Below are 15,817 nucleotides of genomic sequence, written 5' to 3'. Positions count from 1 at the left end.
AAAGTATGCATATTTAAAAAACAAGGATTCGTTCCTCTGTAATCTTATTCCTGCTCTTTGGACATACTGAAGGTTTTTAATCTTAAGTGTACAGCTTGATGAACGTTTGTATTTGTGTCCACCTGACCCTGCCCAGGTCAAGACCCAGACCACTTCCAGCACCCTAGAATGTTCACTGGGGACCCTTCTCAGTTCATTATTTCCCCCACATAACCACTATTCTGACTTCTGTCACCATCAATTAGTTTTAAGGCAACTACTTTAAATTATTTTTGCCATTTCTTCTAGTATTGTTTCCATATTTCTTTTGGTTTAAAGATTTTATTTATTCAATTGGGGGGGAGGGGCAGAGGAAGAGGAAGAGGAAAAGAGAATCATCACACTTGAGTACAAACCCTGAAGCGGGGCTCGATCTCACGACCCTGAAATCACGACCTGAGCCAAAACCAAGAGTCGGATGCTGACCTACTGAGCCACCCAGGCATCCTTCCAAATTTCTAAATAATGTGCTTACACTGCTATTTCTTGGTCTGCCTACTTTGGACAGGAACTAGTAGCTTCTTAGGACAGTAGATCAAAAGTTCACTCTTCTTCTTCCTCACCACGTGAAGCTTAAACACTTTTAAATGTCCAGGCTCTGGCACCAATCACCACGCCCTGGCCACCTGTGCCCCGGATGTCCCCCACCTGTGGTCCCTGGTCCTGAGCTGGGAGCAGCTGGAGGGCTGCCAGTGTCAAACCAGCCTGACGAGCCAGGCTCAAGACCTTGCTGAGTAGGGCTCCGAGGTGTGAATGGAACCTGTTATCAAGCTCCGGGAATAAACTGTAGTTGGAATAAGAAAGCCATGGGAAACACCAGAGTGTTTCTAAGATTTTTATAGCGCTCTTAGGACCCTGCCCCTTTCTGCCAGCTGGCCCGTGCATGCTGTATCAGCTGTTGGTGTGAATGGACCAGTAAAGGTTTCCGTTTGAGAGGAAGCTGAACGCGCAGGCTGCCTGTGCAGGGGACGGTCGGTTTGGCCAGGACAGCTGTGTCCAGTGCTCGGCACCAAGATAAGGTTAAGGTGCAGTCTCCTGCCACGGGCACAGAGGTCTGGACAGGCTGCAGAGACTAAACCAGTCCTTCCGCCCCCCGCAGCGGCCCCTCCCTCTGGCCTGAAGGCCCCTCACTGAACCCCAACACAGACATCTCCAGGCTAGTGTCCCCACACTTGTAGGTGCAAGAGCTGCCTCAAACCTCCCCACAATTCTGATTTCCTTTCTCACTCACACCCTATGCTTTTCAGTTCCCTGGTTCTCCAGCCCAGGGCCCGGGGTCGGGGGTCCTGTCCTCTGCATCTTCCCAGCCTCGGGCATCAGCTGCTCAGAAGCCCCGCCAGTGCCGTGCACCGTGAACCCTACCCTCTGCCAGCTTGGGGCCGGGAAGGAAACCCTCCACTTCCCTCCTCCGTGGGCGACCACTTCTTACGTGCTGTCCTCCAGACGCTGTCTGTCGGCAGTGTCGGCCTCGTGCCCGGCCGCGGCATTCACAGCGGCGCTGATCGCCCCGCATCACAGCGCAGGCTCGGTCCCTGCGCTCAGGTGAGAACCGCTGGGAAGCACCTGCGATTGCAGAGGCCTCCTGGTCCTCTAAGGCTGAGCGGGTGTGCAGGTGTGATTAAGCAGGTGAGGGGAGAGGATGGGAAATGGCCATTTTAATGAGGGAGAAACCTAGACTCAAAAATGCTCAAAAAAAACACCCCAAGGTAACCAAACAAATCCGTTTCAGAAGCTGGACGGTCAGCCCAGGGCCGCAGAAATCCTCCTTTCCCTTGGATGCGATCTGCCTGAGCCGGAAGTCCAGGCCCCGGTTGGCCCAGAAAGGGTCCCTTGAGCACAGAGCAGGGAGACCCGGAAGTCTTGGTCCAAGGAAGAGGCTACCCCAGCTAGCAACCTGGCTTCCCCTGGGGGAGCTGCATGCCCCCCAAGTCTCAGGACGGGCAGAACCCAAGTCACTTGGTCCCCCTGGCACAGACCCATGGTCTTGGAGAGGCACAGTCCAAAGCCACCAGCTTGCCTCCCTCCAGGCCCCCGCACTTGAGATCTGGCTGGTCCTCCTCTTCCTCTGGGAGTCTGGGGAGGGTGACAAGAGGGGACAGAGCTCAGGATGATGGCCCCTGCTGGCCTGTGTGCCTGCTGCCGCTGCATGGGTACATTGATCATTGCACAGTGCCAGGGGAGTCTGGAAAGGGCCCTGGGGTGGGAGTCATGAGGATGCCCCATAGCTCAAGAGAACCACCCGAACCCCTCTGAGCAGCACCCCTTACCTACAAAACAGGGTGAGGATCCTGCCTGGGTGAATGCTCTGGGGGCCCAAACAAGGGATGGAGTGACTGGGACTAAATGAAACTAAGGCTCCCAGCCAGCTAGGCGAGGAGGGTAAGGTGTCTCCCAAGAGGTACCCGAGGCTGTGGTGGGACAGGGGGCTGAATCTGGGAACAGACAGACGGAGGATCCAGATCAACAATGGGGGAGGTGTCAGCAGAGGGGAAGGCCCCAACCCCTCTTCGGCATCTGCTGTGATGTCATTCTGGTCATACCGGAGACAGAGAGGCCACCCACCCAGGCCCAATGGTCACTTACAGCTGGGGCGATAGCAGGGCCCCGTCGATCCACTGCCAGCCCTGGGGGCCTTGCCGGGCCCCCACCCAGGAGTGCTTGGTGACTGGGTATCTGCTCAGGAAGTCCTGAAGGAGAAAAGCAGCTGGTCACCCCTCTGCCGACACTAGTAAGGCTCACCTGCGGCTTCTGTGCCCCCTCCCCCGCTTCCTCCAGCAAGTTCCCAGCTCGCCAAGAGAACGGGCCCAGCTCGCCAAGAGAACGGGCCCAGCTCAACCCAGCTCTCCCCAAACACCGGGAATTGGGAAGCTGTACTGGATGCTTGCTGGTTGCCAGACACTGGGGACTGGAAATGGGGGGGATCCCATCTTAGCCTCAAGGGGAGAGAGCATGTTAACGCTGGTCCCTACCAGGCAGCGCGAGACGGGTCCTGAGGGGACAGAGAAGAGGGGAGAGAGCACATGCAGCACAGGGATGCAGACACGCAAGGAGCGGCAGCAACCGCATGTATGTCGGAGAGCTGTGAGACATGACCCTCCTCTTCAATATTTGTCCTGGACGTCATCTCGGTTTCAGCAACAATTTAAAGGAAAAAATGGTACTTAAAAATGTTTAAGGTGGAAAAAGATGTTTTAATGTTGTAAGTCCAGGCATGAGGCCGCGAAGCTGGCATGGTTCCAGAACCTCATTTGCTGCCACGTCACACGAACGGTCCCATCCTTCCTACCACTCCGATGAGTGATTCCACTTTGGAGAATAAACCCCAGAACATAAGGGGGAGAAAATGAACTTACCCAAAGATAACACAGTGTTACTTAGAAAGAAAAAAGGGAAAGCACCCAATGCTCAGTAATCAGGAAATCACTGGGCGCGCTACGGGACCGCAACACGATGGAAAATTACAGGGCTGGTCAAGGTGCCGAGGACACAGCACGTGTAACTACGAAATCACGCTGAGTGAAGGGAAGCCCACAGCACCAGGAAGTACCGTTGCTCACAGCATCCAGAAGCCTCTATTCACCAGTGAAAATTAGAAGGAGACAGTCCTATGTGAGTTTAATGTACGTCCAGCTGTTCCCTAGAAAGCTTGTTGAAGTTGAGAAAGCCCAAACCTCCATATTTAACCCCGGTTGTTAGAAAGTAAGCACGAGAGTAATGACCATCCCCCTGGTGCCACTTCTAGTGGTCCCTCGGTCTCAGGGTGAAGGTCACTTCCAGTAGGGACACCGGGCCGACCCCCTCCAAGGTGAGCTCCCGCCCGCGTGCTGCCGTAACCGTACTCAGGGGCTTGGTGCACTCCCATCTGGGACCATGACCGTGACCGTGACCGTGCCCGTGCTGAGGGCTGTGAGCGCCCCGCACACAGCAAGCCAGCGCCACAGTCCCGCCTGCCTGCGCTCACGGCCGGGACGCAGCCAGGGCCACGGTAACACACGTGCCATGGGGCCAACCACGTGCCGCTCCCCTTGAGGAAGCACCAGCTGGCAGGCCACTGAGACAGAAGCCGGAAGCCACCTCCGGGCTGAGCGTTGCTAACCTTTCTGCCGCTGAACCCCCGAAGGTCAGACCGCGGCCGAAAGGAGAGGCGAGAGCAGGGAAGGCGCACCCACGGCCGCACCTTGGCTGCACCCCAGGCTGGGGCCCGCCAGCAGGGCTGGGCAGGGAGTGCAGAGAGGAGCCTGGGGACGGCTGTGACGGGGGTCAGAGGACAGAGCAGCTCTGGGCAGTGGCTGCAGCAGAGGGGGGGCTCCTGCTGGCTGGCACCCTCCTCCAGGGAGCCCTCGGCCGCCGGTTCCGGAAGGCACACCGTGGCGTGCGGCTTCTCCCAGGGCTGGGACAGCCCCTATTCAAATTCCGGTTCTGTGGGATCTTAGGCAAGGACCCGACCTTTCAGAGCTTCAGTAGGGCCCTCTAAAACAGGGGCACGTTCGTAAGGAGGCCCGAGAGGATCTGTATAAAGCCAAGGGCATATGGTGCACGCTCACTACACGAGAAATCTCCGGTCTGGGCCGGGTGCTGAGCAAACCACACAGGGGACCTCATCTGATGTTCCCAGCATTGCCAAGAGGCTCCTGCACTCGGTCCTGGCCCCAGGCCAACTGGCTCTCCCTCGCTTCCACCTCCCAGCCTCCCGCGACAGGAGGCACGGCCTGTCCCTGCCCACTCACTCCTTTCCACCCTTCCTTCCTCGGGGGCTCCATTCACTGGTTCTCACCACTAGCAAAAATTATGGTGTGGGAAAAGCATCATTCAGAGACGTAAATTCCAGAAACTTGTGAATCGTTTATGGTTCAAAAAACTGCTCTGTAATGATGCCACCGACGTCGCGGGGCCCCGCAGCCTTCTGCGGGTGCTTCTCCAACTTTGCCGCCCACGTTGGGACACGTGGGAATGGGGTCCCGAGCAGCACGTACTTGAAATCCCGTATTTGGCGTCTTAAAATGGAGATAAATTACCTGCTCTGCCCTCAAACATTTCTTTTTTAAAAGTTGTGGTAAAATACTTCTCATGGAATTTAGCATTTTCACCATTTTTAAGTGTCCAGGTTGGTGGCATTATGGTCATTCACACTGTTGTGAGACCATCGCCTCTGCCCACCCCCAGAACCTTTCCATCTTCCTCGGGGGAAGCTCGGTGGGCATTCGATACCTCCCACTCCTCCCCACCCCCCGCCTCACTCTGCTATCTGCCTTCGTACATTTCCGCTTTAATATGCAAATGCTCCAATTAGTTAATTGTCTTAATCCTATGGTGTGTATTTCTTCATGTATTTTTCGCCTTTCTGTGGTCAGCGTGTGTGGCTTATAGTTTGTGTCTGTACTTCGTCTTCCCTGTACCCTAGGAAACAGTCGTGCTGAAACAACGGCATAGACGGCGCTTACATTTGCTCCCTTTCTTGAACCGTGAGCAAACCCCACTCTTGGGGAGGATGAGGCCTGCTTCTTGGAGGGCCATGCACACCACTGGGACCACAGGTATGTCCCTGGGTGTGTGTGTCCCAGCTCCTGGAGCTGGCCTCTGCCCGCTGCCTCTGCCAATCTGTCCTCAGTTGCTCCCCTCCCCCGCCCCAGTGCCTCCCGGAGTGTCTGGCCTTAGTCCAGAGCTCGGAAGGATTCCAGAGCTCCACAGTCATCATATTCCAGAAGTTAACTGCCTGGGACCCAAATCCTTGCCTTGGTCTTTTTGCAAGGAGCTTACCTAGACTTTTCTGTATACTTACTTATGTTTCAAATAATTGATCCTGTATGCTTAGTTTTAAGAGAATTCTTTATCTCAAGCTTGCAATTTGGATGGTGTAAGCCCATCCCCCCCTTGAAGGAAGCACCATCCACAGGCAGGTTTTTGCTTGGAGGGCTGAGGTCATCCTGAACTAAACCCGTGTACCCAGAGGCTGGAGGGTGGAGGCAGGCTTCCTGAGGACACTTCCTGGGCTCAATGGGTCCCTGGCAGGCTCGGCCCCCTCCCCAGCTCCATTATTTGGGGCTTATTTGACAAATATAAGAACTCTGGGCCTGACCCAGGCCCCTGGCAAAACCTTTATATGATCTCCTTCATAGGCTACCGTCCCTCTGGCATTTCCTCCCAATTACACATAGCACACATTATTTGCAGAACATTAAGGAAATTTTTAAAAAATTAAAACTTTAAAGAAGAAAAAAAATCATTCATAATCTTGCCCCCAGTGGTAACCACAGTTAGAACAATTAGTATACATATTTCCTTTCTGTGTTTTTTCTTTGCATATCTATTTTTACCATACTGAGATCCCAGATTTGGTGTTTTTCAATATACATTGTAGCTTTTTCATTTCCCCGTGTTTTTTGAAACATAAGTTTATTCCTAGTGATAAAATAACCCACAGTAAAGCATTTTCTTCAGCACAGTTTTATATCCATCTCCAGGGAATTTTCTCAGAGAGAAAGAGAAAGGCAGGGACCCCCTTCCCTGTTGTACAGCGCAGAATAGCTTTGGGGTCAGGACTGGGCAGGAACAGTCCAAGAAAACAAAATGTCATATATGAGAAATCATAAGTAAAATATTAACAAGTCAAATCCAGAAGTCCTTGGGGAAGAAAAAATCAAGGCTAAGTAAACTATCACGGGAGGCCTAGAATATTTAAAAAAAATAAAATAAAAATCAATGTCATTCACACAAAAAGAGATTCAGGGAGTAAACAGAAAGATATCATCTCAATAGACACACAAAAAAGCATCCAATGCAATTAAACTCATTCATGTTTAAAACTCTTAATAAAATAGGAACAGAAAGGAATTTCCTGAACTGATAACAGAAGGGGAAAATAAAAGACAAGAATGGGAGATGATAGCTAGGAGACATGTCAACAGAACTTGGGTAGCTGGACAACTGTAAGTGGCTGAGCAGACCCAAGAAAGCTCTGTGGTTTTTCAAGGAAAAGGTCAAGCGAGAGGAAGCCGAGAAAGACACCATTTTGAATTGAGAAGCCCCAAATGCTCAAATATTAGAGGCAACAGGTCCCTTTGGAGGCCAAGGTACAGGAAAAGGGTCCTGGAAGGAAGTTCTGGTTAAAAGTCTATGATCCAGCCATTGCACTACTGGGTATTTACCCCAAAGATACAGACGTAGTGAAGAGAAGGGCCATATGCACCCCAATGTTCATAGCAGCATTGTCCACAATAACTAAATCGTGGAAGGAGCTGAGATGCCCTTCAACAGATGACTGGATTAAGAAGACGTGGTCCATATATACAATGGAATATTATTCAGCTATCAAAAAGAACGATTTCTCAACATTTGCTGCAACATGGACGGCACTGGAGGAGATAATGCTAAGTGAAATAAGTCAAGCAGAGAAAGACAATTATCATATGGTTTCTCTCATCTATGGAACATAAGAACTAGGAAGATCGATAGGAGAAGAAAGGGATAAAGAAAGGGGGGTAATCAGAAGGGGGAATGAAACATGAGATATGGACTATGAGAAACAAACTGAGGGCTTCAGAGCAGAGGGGGTGGGGGAATGGGATAGGCTGGTGATGGGTAGTAAGGAGGGCACGTATTGCATGGTGCACTGGGTGTTATACGCAACTAATGAATCATCAAACTTTACATCAGAAACCAGGGATGTACTGTATGGTGACTAACATAATATAATAAAAAAAATTATTATTAAAAAAAAAAAGTCTATGTAAAAGAAGCAGTGAAGGCCTCTCTCCTACCCTTTTCCCAGGAAATTTACAACGTATGTGCTCCACCAAGAAAATGCTATAAACCAAGAAAAAGTCTTGAGATCTAGGAAGTGGGGATCCCACATAGGACAGAGGTAAAAGCACACCAAAGGACGGAGACGAGATCCCAAGCCAACAGCTGTGTAGGAGGCCTAGTTAGCAACCAGCCCTGACTGGAGCGAGAACAAAGCACTCCAGGGGGTTGTCTGGCCATCTCCCTGACATGTTTCCATGGGTTTTTTGGTTATCTTTAGGTCCATGCTGCCTGGTCCACCTTGACCTTCAGATCACATCCTCCTGTCACATACCTTGAGTGCTGGGCACCTTCCCTCCACAGGACAGATCAACACAGTAATTAAACACCTATTTCTGTGGGTCCTTGATGAACGGCTGCCACACTCGCTGCTCTGTTAGCCGTGTGAAGGTGGAGGCTGGGTGCTCTGGCTCATCCTTGAATCCCCAGTGTAGGCGCTTGATAAATACTTAGGAAATCACTGACGGAAGGAACGCGCACTGTTCACTGCTTGGCCACAGGCTGGATGGGAGCATCTTGCTCCCATCTTCCCAGCTCTGCCTCTACTTCTTAGAATGAAGAGTAAGTTGAAGACCAGAAGCCCTGCTGTCTGGTCCTCCCGCCTGTCACGCTATTTCCCCAGGCGTGGTGATCTTCTCTGTAATGCAGAGTGGGACTAGATCTTTGCTAGGAATCTGTGATCTGTATTGATACCTACATCCTTCTCACCTGGGTGTGGCTCAGCAGCGGGAGGGTAGCCTGGTGAGCCGAGCAGAAAGCCTGGCTGGCCTCCCAGGCCTGAGCTTCCGCAGAGAGGTAGTAGCAGTGCTCCTCGGACCACATCCAGCCCTGGGGGCATGGCCGGCACCTGGTTCCTGCAAGCACAGAGACCACTGTAAAGAGCTGAATGTGTGCATGTTAAAAAAATCAAAATCTAGGGTGCCTGGCTGGCTCAGTTGGTTAAGCATCTGCCTTCGGCTTGGGTCATGATCCCAGGGTCCTGGGATGGAGCCCCTCCTCAGGCTCCCTGCTCAGCGGGCAGTCTGCTTCTCTCTCTTCTGCTTCCCCTGCTTGTGCTCTCTCTCTGGTTCTCTCTCTCTCAAATAAATAAAAATCTTTAAAAAAAATGAATAAATAAATAAATAAATAAAAAATCAAAATCTAGCCACCGTTTTGAGTGAGGGGGCAAGTCTGAAGCACGGAACTGGTAAGCCTTGGGACGGCAAGCAGGGCGGGCAGGGCCCCCAGTAGGCTGTAGAGTTTGTGCGGTGCACAGAGCCCCCCAGGTGGGGGCTGTCGCCCCCCTGCTTGTTAGAGCACAGGCTGTGTCCAGCGAGAGGCAGGAGCTCTTTGTCCCTCTCTGTGGTCAACAAGCCCCGCGTCTTCACGCTGCATCTGCCGGTGGGGATGTCTTTTTCTAATGCTCACAGAGCTCCTATCAGGACTAGACGCCGGGGGTGGACAGAGGAAGAGAGGGGACCGGGAGGAGGCACGCACCTGCTCTAGAAGCCAGAGCCACGATGGCGACTGCGGACCCGGCCAGAAACACAGCCATGACCGCCAGGGCCCCACGCAGGGACTTCAGGTACAGAGGCAGCCCTGGGAGGGGACAACCAGGAGAGACATGTTAGAAGGAGCCAATCCAAACTGCACCCAACTCAGAACCACACTGACTCATGCATCAGCACCCCACCCCCTTGGCCCAAGACACCACAAAAACCCACTCAATTTAGGTTAGAACTTCCTATTTGGGAGAAAAATGCTAGAAGATACTCTGCTTCTTAAATGACTACAAGACCTTAGAGTCTGTTCAAGAAAGAGGACAAATGACTGGCTGACAACCATTTGCCGAGCACCGAATGTGCACAAGACACGGGGCACAAATACCAAGAACAGGACAAGACCTCCACGCTCACGGAGCTCATGGTGCCGGGAGCTACGACTCCACAAACAAGACAGGGATGCGGGTTCCATTTACACTTCGACAGACCTGGGTTCAAGTCTGCACTCCAAGGGCCCCCCATGCGTTTTTGGTCTTCTCCCATTTTGACAGTGAAATCACCTGCCTCTTCTATCTCTCCAGGTCCTTGGAGGCCACTAGGGAAGCATCGTGCGGGCGTGCTTTGCAGACGGGAGAGCAGGAGACAGATGTGAGCGGCCGGCAGCCCGAGCCCCCGGGGAACCCGATAGCTGCAGTGAGGCTGCACAGGGGAAAGGAACTCCGGAGACAGAGCTGGGCAGGGGAAAGGCGGCGGCAGAGGCTCAGAGAGAGAATACGTTCGAATGTCAGCTGCTGCCCTGGTGGCGGAGTGACCAGGGAGGCCAGAGGGGAAAATGGGGAGAAGAAAACACAGTAAGTGGTTAATCACAGCCATCACAGTTGTCAGCAGCTTTCCACCCGGAAACATCTCAAGTAACCGAGCACTCCTGAATGTGATCTCTGCTCGAACACAGAAGCATGAAAGTTGAAGCGAAGAGGCCCCTCTTTAAATGCGGGTTGAACTTAAACTTCCCAGGGGCGCCTGGGTGGCTCAGTGGGTTAAGTGTCTGCCTTCAGCTGCGCTCATGATCTCGGGGTCCTGGGATCGAGCCCTGCATCAGGTTCCCTGCTCAACCGGGGGGGGGGGGGTCTGTTTCTCCCTCTCCCTCTGCCCCTCTTCCTGGCTCGTTCTCAATCTCTCTCTCTCTCTCAAATAATAAACAAAACCTTTTACAAAATTATAAAAATAAACTTCCCAGACACTTGGCGCCAGGGGCTGGAGGACCTGCCCCCATCTCAGGGTTGAGGGTTGGGAATGCCACATATCCAGCGTCAGGGCCCCAAGAACTCAATCACCCCATTTTTGCCAAAACCTGAAACAGCAGAGGTTAATTCTCCAGCAAATATTCTATTATTTTGAAAAGACTAATTCCGTTTTTAAAACCACATGCATATTCGTATATGCCTCCATATGAATACACACAACACATACACAAAGAAAGTTGGGACACATTTCCAAGGTTTTTCATAAAACATGTTTTCAATCATAACTCAACTTTAAAAGCACTTTTGAAGTCCTTGATTTCCCATTTCCATTAGAAAAAAACACTTGCTTCAAAGACTGAAAAGGGAAGTGTGTTACACCGATATATATACGAAGAGTCACATTCCATCTGTGACCTTTTTGCAGTTTGCTATTATTATTATTATTATTACATAATCTGCTTCTTAAAGGGATCTGACCCAAATTTTCATCAACTGATAAATGGATAAACAAAACGTAGTCTATCCATACAGCAGACTATTCAGCCATAAAAGGGAGGAAGTGCTGGTGTGTGTTGGACTGTGGCTGAACACGGAGAACCTTATGCTGCCAAGCAGGAGAAGCTTGTCCCAGAAGGACGCGTATTATGAGTCCATTTATGAAATGTCCGGAACAGGCAAACCCCAGGGACAGAAAATGGATCAGTGGTGGCCTGGGAGAGGCTGCGGTGGTGGTGGTGGTGGGGGGGGGTCGATAGCTAAAAGATATAGCGGTTTCTTTTTAGGGTGTTGAAAATATGCTAAAACCAACCGTGGCGATGGTTGTGCACCTCTGGGAATGTACTAAAGACCACTGGATTGTACGCTTGACGTGGGCAGATTGTGCGGGTGTGCAAATTATAATTCGATGAAGCATTTGCCAAAAGAAAGTGATCTGAAAATGCTTGGAATAAAAGATACATATAAATTGTGCGTCTTAAAATAAAAACAGCACTAAAAAGCCTGGAGAAGAAAAGGAAAATCTACCAATCACCTTGGTTAATGTAACTACCGTGACTGCACGCTGGACTCAGCTCTGGCCTTCCAGAAAAGAATGCATAAAAGAAATACAGCAGGTTACACAGTCCCACACACCTTCCACTCACGGCTGCTGCATGGCTGACCTTGGGAATGTCCCCCCACAGAACCAGTGTCCTCCCAAACTTCCAGACAGAGGCAGTCCCGCCTAACCCCTTTCCAAAGCAATTCCTTTTTAAAAAAATTTTTTTAAAGATTTTATTTAGTTATTTGAGAGAGAGAGAGAATGAGCAGGGCAGAGGCAGAGGGAGAGGGAGAAGCAGACTCCCTGCTGAGCAGGGAGTCCCATGTGGGAACCAACTGAGCCACCCAGGTGCCCCCCAAAGCAATTCCCAATTACATAGGTAACCCAAAACATTCTTCTTACAGAGAAATGAAAATACACTTAAAGCTAAAGTCCCTTCTAAACCTGTCCTCTCCCCACTTCCAATTCTGGATCCCCTTAAATTGAATTCTCTCCATGTCTGCAAATGCACCGAGTCTCACATGGCAATAATAACACACATTCCCTTTCTCTCCAGCACCTTCCCTCCGGCCCCACTCTCTAGCTTCTAACCCCATTTCCTTTCCCAATCTTGGAATGACACCTCTGATGTCAATCGTCTGTTTACTCTCCAACTGCCAGTCCATCTTACTTTGCCACATTTCCTACCCACAGCTGAAACAGTATCTGCTTCTCCCTAGTCAGATCTGGTGGCCCAGGGTGGAACCAGGTTTTATGGGACTTAAAGGTTATTCAATTTGGCAGGGAATCCTACAAAAAAAAAAAAAAAAAAAGGAAAACTTCCAAATACAAAGCTCGGCATAGGACTAACTCAGAGGGCTCGTGCCAACGAGGGTCTGCTTTTGTGTCATTTTTTCGGGTAAAGCTATTACAAATGCCTCGGCTCCTCCAGCTAGGCCTGACTGTGCTGGGCATCACCGTTCAGGGCCCCATTTCCTCCAGGCACCCAGGGCTGAGTACGTTCTTCCTGCCCATCCCACCAAAATTCTAACTACCTCTCGAGTTGCTAGGCCACACCGACCTTCTCCAAAAGACACCTCCTCCCCCAGCCTCTGTTCTCACTCTCAGCGCCAGAGTCCTCCCTGCCCAGACCCCTCCTGGCTCCATCCCTGGCTGACCTGTACTTACACTTTTTTTAGTCCTAGACTCTTTAATTAATCTGACAAAAAGGTGTAGACTCATTGTGATAGAGAGAATAATGTGCCCCCTCTTCCCCAAAGGACATCCATATCTTAATCCCTGGAACCTGGTGAATAAATTAGGTTACATGACAAAGGGCACTTAAGGTTTTGGTTGGAATTAAGGTTGCTTATCAGTTGACTTTAAGACGAGGAGATTTTCCTGGATTTTCTAGGTAGGCCCAACGTAAACGCAAGGGTCCTTAGAAACAAGACAGGGCAAGACAGAAGAGTGAGAGAGGGCAGCAGAAGGAATCAGCCGAACATTGCTTGCTGGCTTTGAGTCTTCTGAGGGGCATGAACTAAAGAATGCAGCATCCTCCAGCTACAAAAGGCAAGGGAACAGAATCTCCCCTAGAGCCCCCAGGAAGGAGCCCCCAGGATCTCCCCTAGAGCCCCCAGGAAGAAGCACTGTGCTGCTGACAACTTGGCTTTAGGCCAGTGGGCCCATATCAGACTTCTGACCCACATAACTGTAAGATTAAAAATGTGTGTTGTTTTAAACCACTAAGGTTTGGCAATTAGTTATGGCAGCGATAGAAATACATCTTCAGGGTGCCTGGGTGGCTCAGTGGGTTAAGCAGCCGGACTCTCGATTTTGGCTCAGGTTGTGATCTCAAGGTTGTGAGATCAAGCCCGGTGTTGGGCTCCACACTGTGCTTGGAGCCTGCTTAAGATTCTCTCTCCCTCTTCTTCTCCCCTCCACCCCGGTCTAAAAAAAACCCAAGAACAAAAACAAGACAATAGGGGCGCCTGGGTGGCACAGCGGTTAAGCGTCTGCCTTCGGCTCCGGGCGTGATCCCGGCGTTGCGGGATCGAGCCCCACATCAGGCTCCTCCTCTATGAGCCTGCTTCTTCCTCTCCCACTCCCCCTGCTTGTGTTCCCTCTCTCGCTGGCTGTCTCTATCGCTGTCGAATAAATAAATAAAATCTTAAAAAAAAAAACAAAAACAAGACAATATACCATCACTCAGGAAATGTGCTCACATCAAACTCTGTAAAAGCTGGAGTGATTTGTGTCCAAGGCTTACTCCAGGAAGCTTTCCCGTGCCCCCAAGCTCACCAACCACTCCCTCCTGGCTCCTTGTCCAGGATTGTTTATATCTTTTCCAGGCTCTCTCTCTCTTTTTTTTTTTTTTTTGTAAGAGAGAGAAGGGGGGGGGCGGCAGAGGGAGAGGGGGAAAGAATCCTAAGCAGGCTCCACACCCAGCACAGTGCTGGGGAGTGGCTCCATCTCACTACCCTGAGATCATGACCTGAGCTGAAATCAAGGGTCAGAGGCATAACCTACTGAGCCACCCAGGCGCCCCTCCAGCCTCCTTCTTTCCCGCTGACAAGCACCCCGCCCCTCAAACGGACCCCACTCCCCCCACACACTGCCCCCAGCAGTCTGGACCCTAGTCCCCACGCAGTAGCTGCTGAATGGAGGAGTATTTGGGGCCAAATGCTCCTCAGCATAGGTGGAGGGAAAGAGGGAGCCGGGGTCGGAAGACCCGGTTGCCGCCGGGGCTGCCACCACCGTCAGGTGACCCTGGAGGTGTCCTCCTCTCCTGGAAGTCCTCCCGCCTCTACTTCCCAACGATGCCGCGCACACGAAGAGGGAACGTGAAAACCCTCGCGGTGGGGAGGCGTAGTAGTGGTGGAAATAAGAGGTTTTATTCTTTCACCGCAAACAAACGCAGTACAATGACCTATCCCAGGCCGGACAGGCCAGGTGGGGCCGGGGCAGCGGGGCGGTCGTCCAGGTCCCCTCGGCCCTCCGCCCCAGTGGCCCGGCGCTGGGCGGCTGTGGGGGGCGCTCAGGCTGCGTCGCCCCCTCCCCGGCCGTGCGGGCTCCCGGCGCTGGCGCGCGCTTACCTATGAGCTTTACGGCCCGGGGCAGCTTCTCGTCGCCGCCGGTCTCGGCACGGTGCAGCAGCGCGGCGTCCTCCTTCTTCTCCAGCTCCAGCTCCCTGCAGCGGCCGAGGCACGTGGGGGAGCCCGGGGGCTCCAAGCGCCCGTCGGCGGGGCTCGCCCGTCCCTCGGCGTCGAGGCCGCGCTCCGGCCGGGCTGGGGTCCGCGGCAGGAGCGGGTGGGCGGGCAAGGCGTGGCGGGAGAAGGCCGGGGACTCTGGCACCGGCACGGTGAGGAAGCGCGGCGCCGGCGACGGCGCGCGGCTGCCGCCCGCCACGCCCACGGACTTCACGCGCACGTCCACCTGCAGTTCCACCGGGGCCCAGGTGCCCTGCTGCGGCTCCCCAGGCACCGGCTTGGCTCCCGGCGCCACGCCCGCCCGGGGCTGCTCGGCCGCGACGGGGCCGGGCGACGGCGGCTCGGAGCCGGCCGACGCCTGGCGGCGGAAGGCGCCGTAGCCCAGGCTGGGGGGCGGGAGCCGCAGGAGCGCCGGGCGAGGCGGGGGCAGCTTTTTCCCGCCGGAGAGGTCCTGGCCCGCGCCCGCCGCCTCCTTTACGGCGCGGGCCAGACTCGGGCTGCTCTCGGGACTCTCGAGCCGTCGCTCCTCTGCGCGGGCCTGCGGCTGCTCCAGTCCCGCGACCTGGCTCCCCAAGGGCTCCATTGCGAACTCGACCCCGGGTTGGTCTCCTCCGGACGCCGCTTGGGCCCGCTCCATCGGTGAAGGAAGCGACCGAGAGATGCGGAGCGAGCGCACCTGGGCCCAGGTATGGAGTCAGCTTCACCTGCCGGGTCGTGATTGGTCCAGCCGGGTCGCCGAAGTTCTCAGGCCACACCCCTCTTCCCCGCGCCCACCCGAAGGACCCAGCTGGGATTGGCTGTGGCTGCGATTTGTTGGCCACGCCCCTTTGGGCTACCCCGCCCCTTTCACAGGGCTGCGGGAAAGGAGAGGAGCAGAGGGCCTACCCGAAGGGTTACCGAGAAAGATCTGGAAGTAGAGAAAGAAAGGAGAACCCAGAGCCTCGCCTCTTTCCTCTTCTTTGTCCCCAGTCCCACTGCCATTGCGCTGATTTTGAGGGTTACAGTTTGGGCTGAGAGCGGTTGGCC

At 53.0% G+C, this 15,817-nt stretch overlaps 1 protein-coding gene across 1 annotated transcript; it reads right to left on the bottom strand.

The window, feature by feature from the left end:
- Positions 1-1,504: 1,504 nt before the first annotated feature.
- On the bottom strand, positions 1,505-15,428 carry KLRG2 (killer cell lectin like receptor G2). Its single transcript, XM_040643949.1, has 5 exons — positions 14,678-15,428; positions 9,316-9,417; positions 8,548-8,693; positions 2,623-2,726; positions 1,505-2,112 (listed from the first exon to the last, which is right to left on the bottom strand). The coding sequence occupies exons 1-5, from the start codon at positions 15,426-15,428 to the stop codon at positions 1,992-1,994; spliced, it is 1,224 nt and encodes a 407-aa protein (XP_040499883.1). The 3' UTR covers positions 1,505-1,991.
- Positions 15,429-15,817: the final 389 nt, after the last annotated feature.

The sequence above is a fragment of the Ursus maritimus genome, unplaced genomic scaffold, assembly GCF_017311325.1.
Source record: "Ursus maritimus isolate PB19 unplaced genomic scaffold, ASM1731132v1 scaffold_3, whole genome shotgun sequence".
In the NCBI taxonomy this organism is placed as follows: Eukaryota; Metazoa; Chordata; class Mammalia; order Carnivora; family Ursidae; genus Ursus; species Ursus maritimus.
The sequence above is the reverse complement of the archived record's forward strand: the minus strand, read 5'-3'. Positions and strand labels throughout refer to the sequence as shown.

Coding starts and splice junctions, on each gene's coding strand:
- KLRG2 (XM_040643949.1), bottom strand. CDS start 15,428: ATGGAGCGGGCCCAAGCGGCGTCCGGAGGAGACCAACCCGGGGTCGAG. Junction 9,418..14,677: donor CCGGGCCGTAAAGCTCATAG/GTAAGCGCGCGC, acceptor GTCCCCTCCCAG/GGCTGCCTCTGTACCTGAAG. Junction 2,727..8,547: donor CGCTGCTGAGCCACACCCAG/GTGAGAAGGATG, acceptor TTTCTCCTTCAG/GACTTCCTGAGCAGATACCC.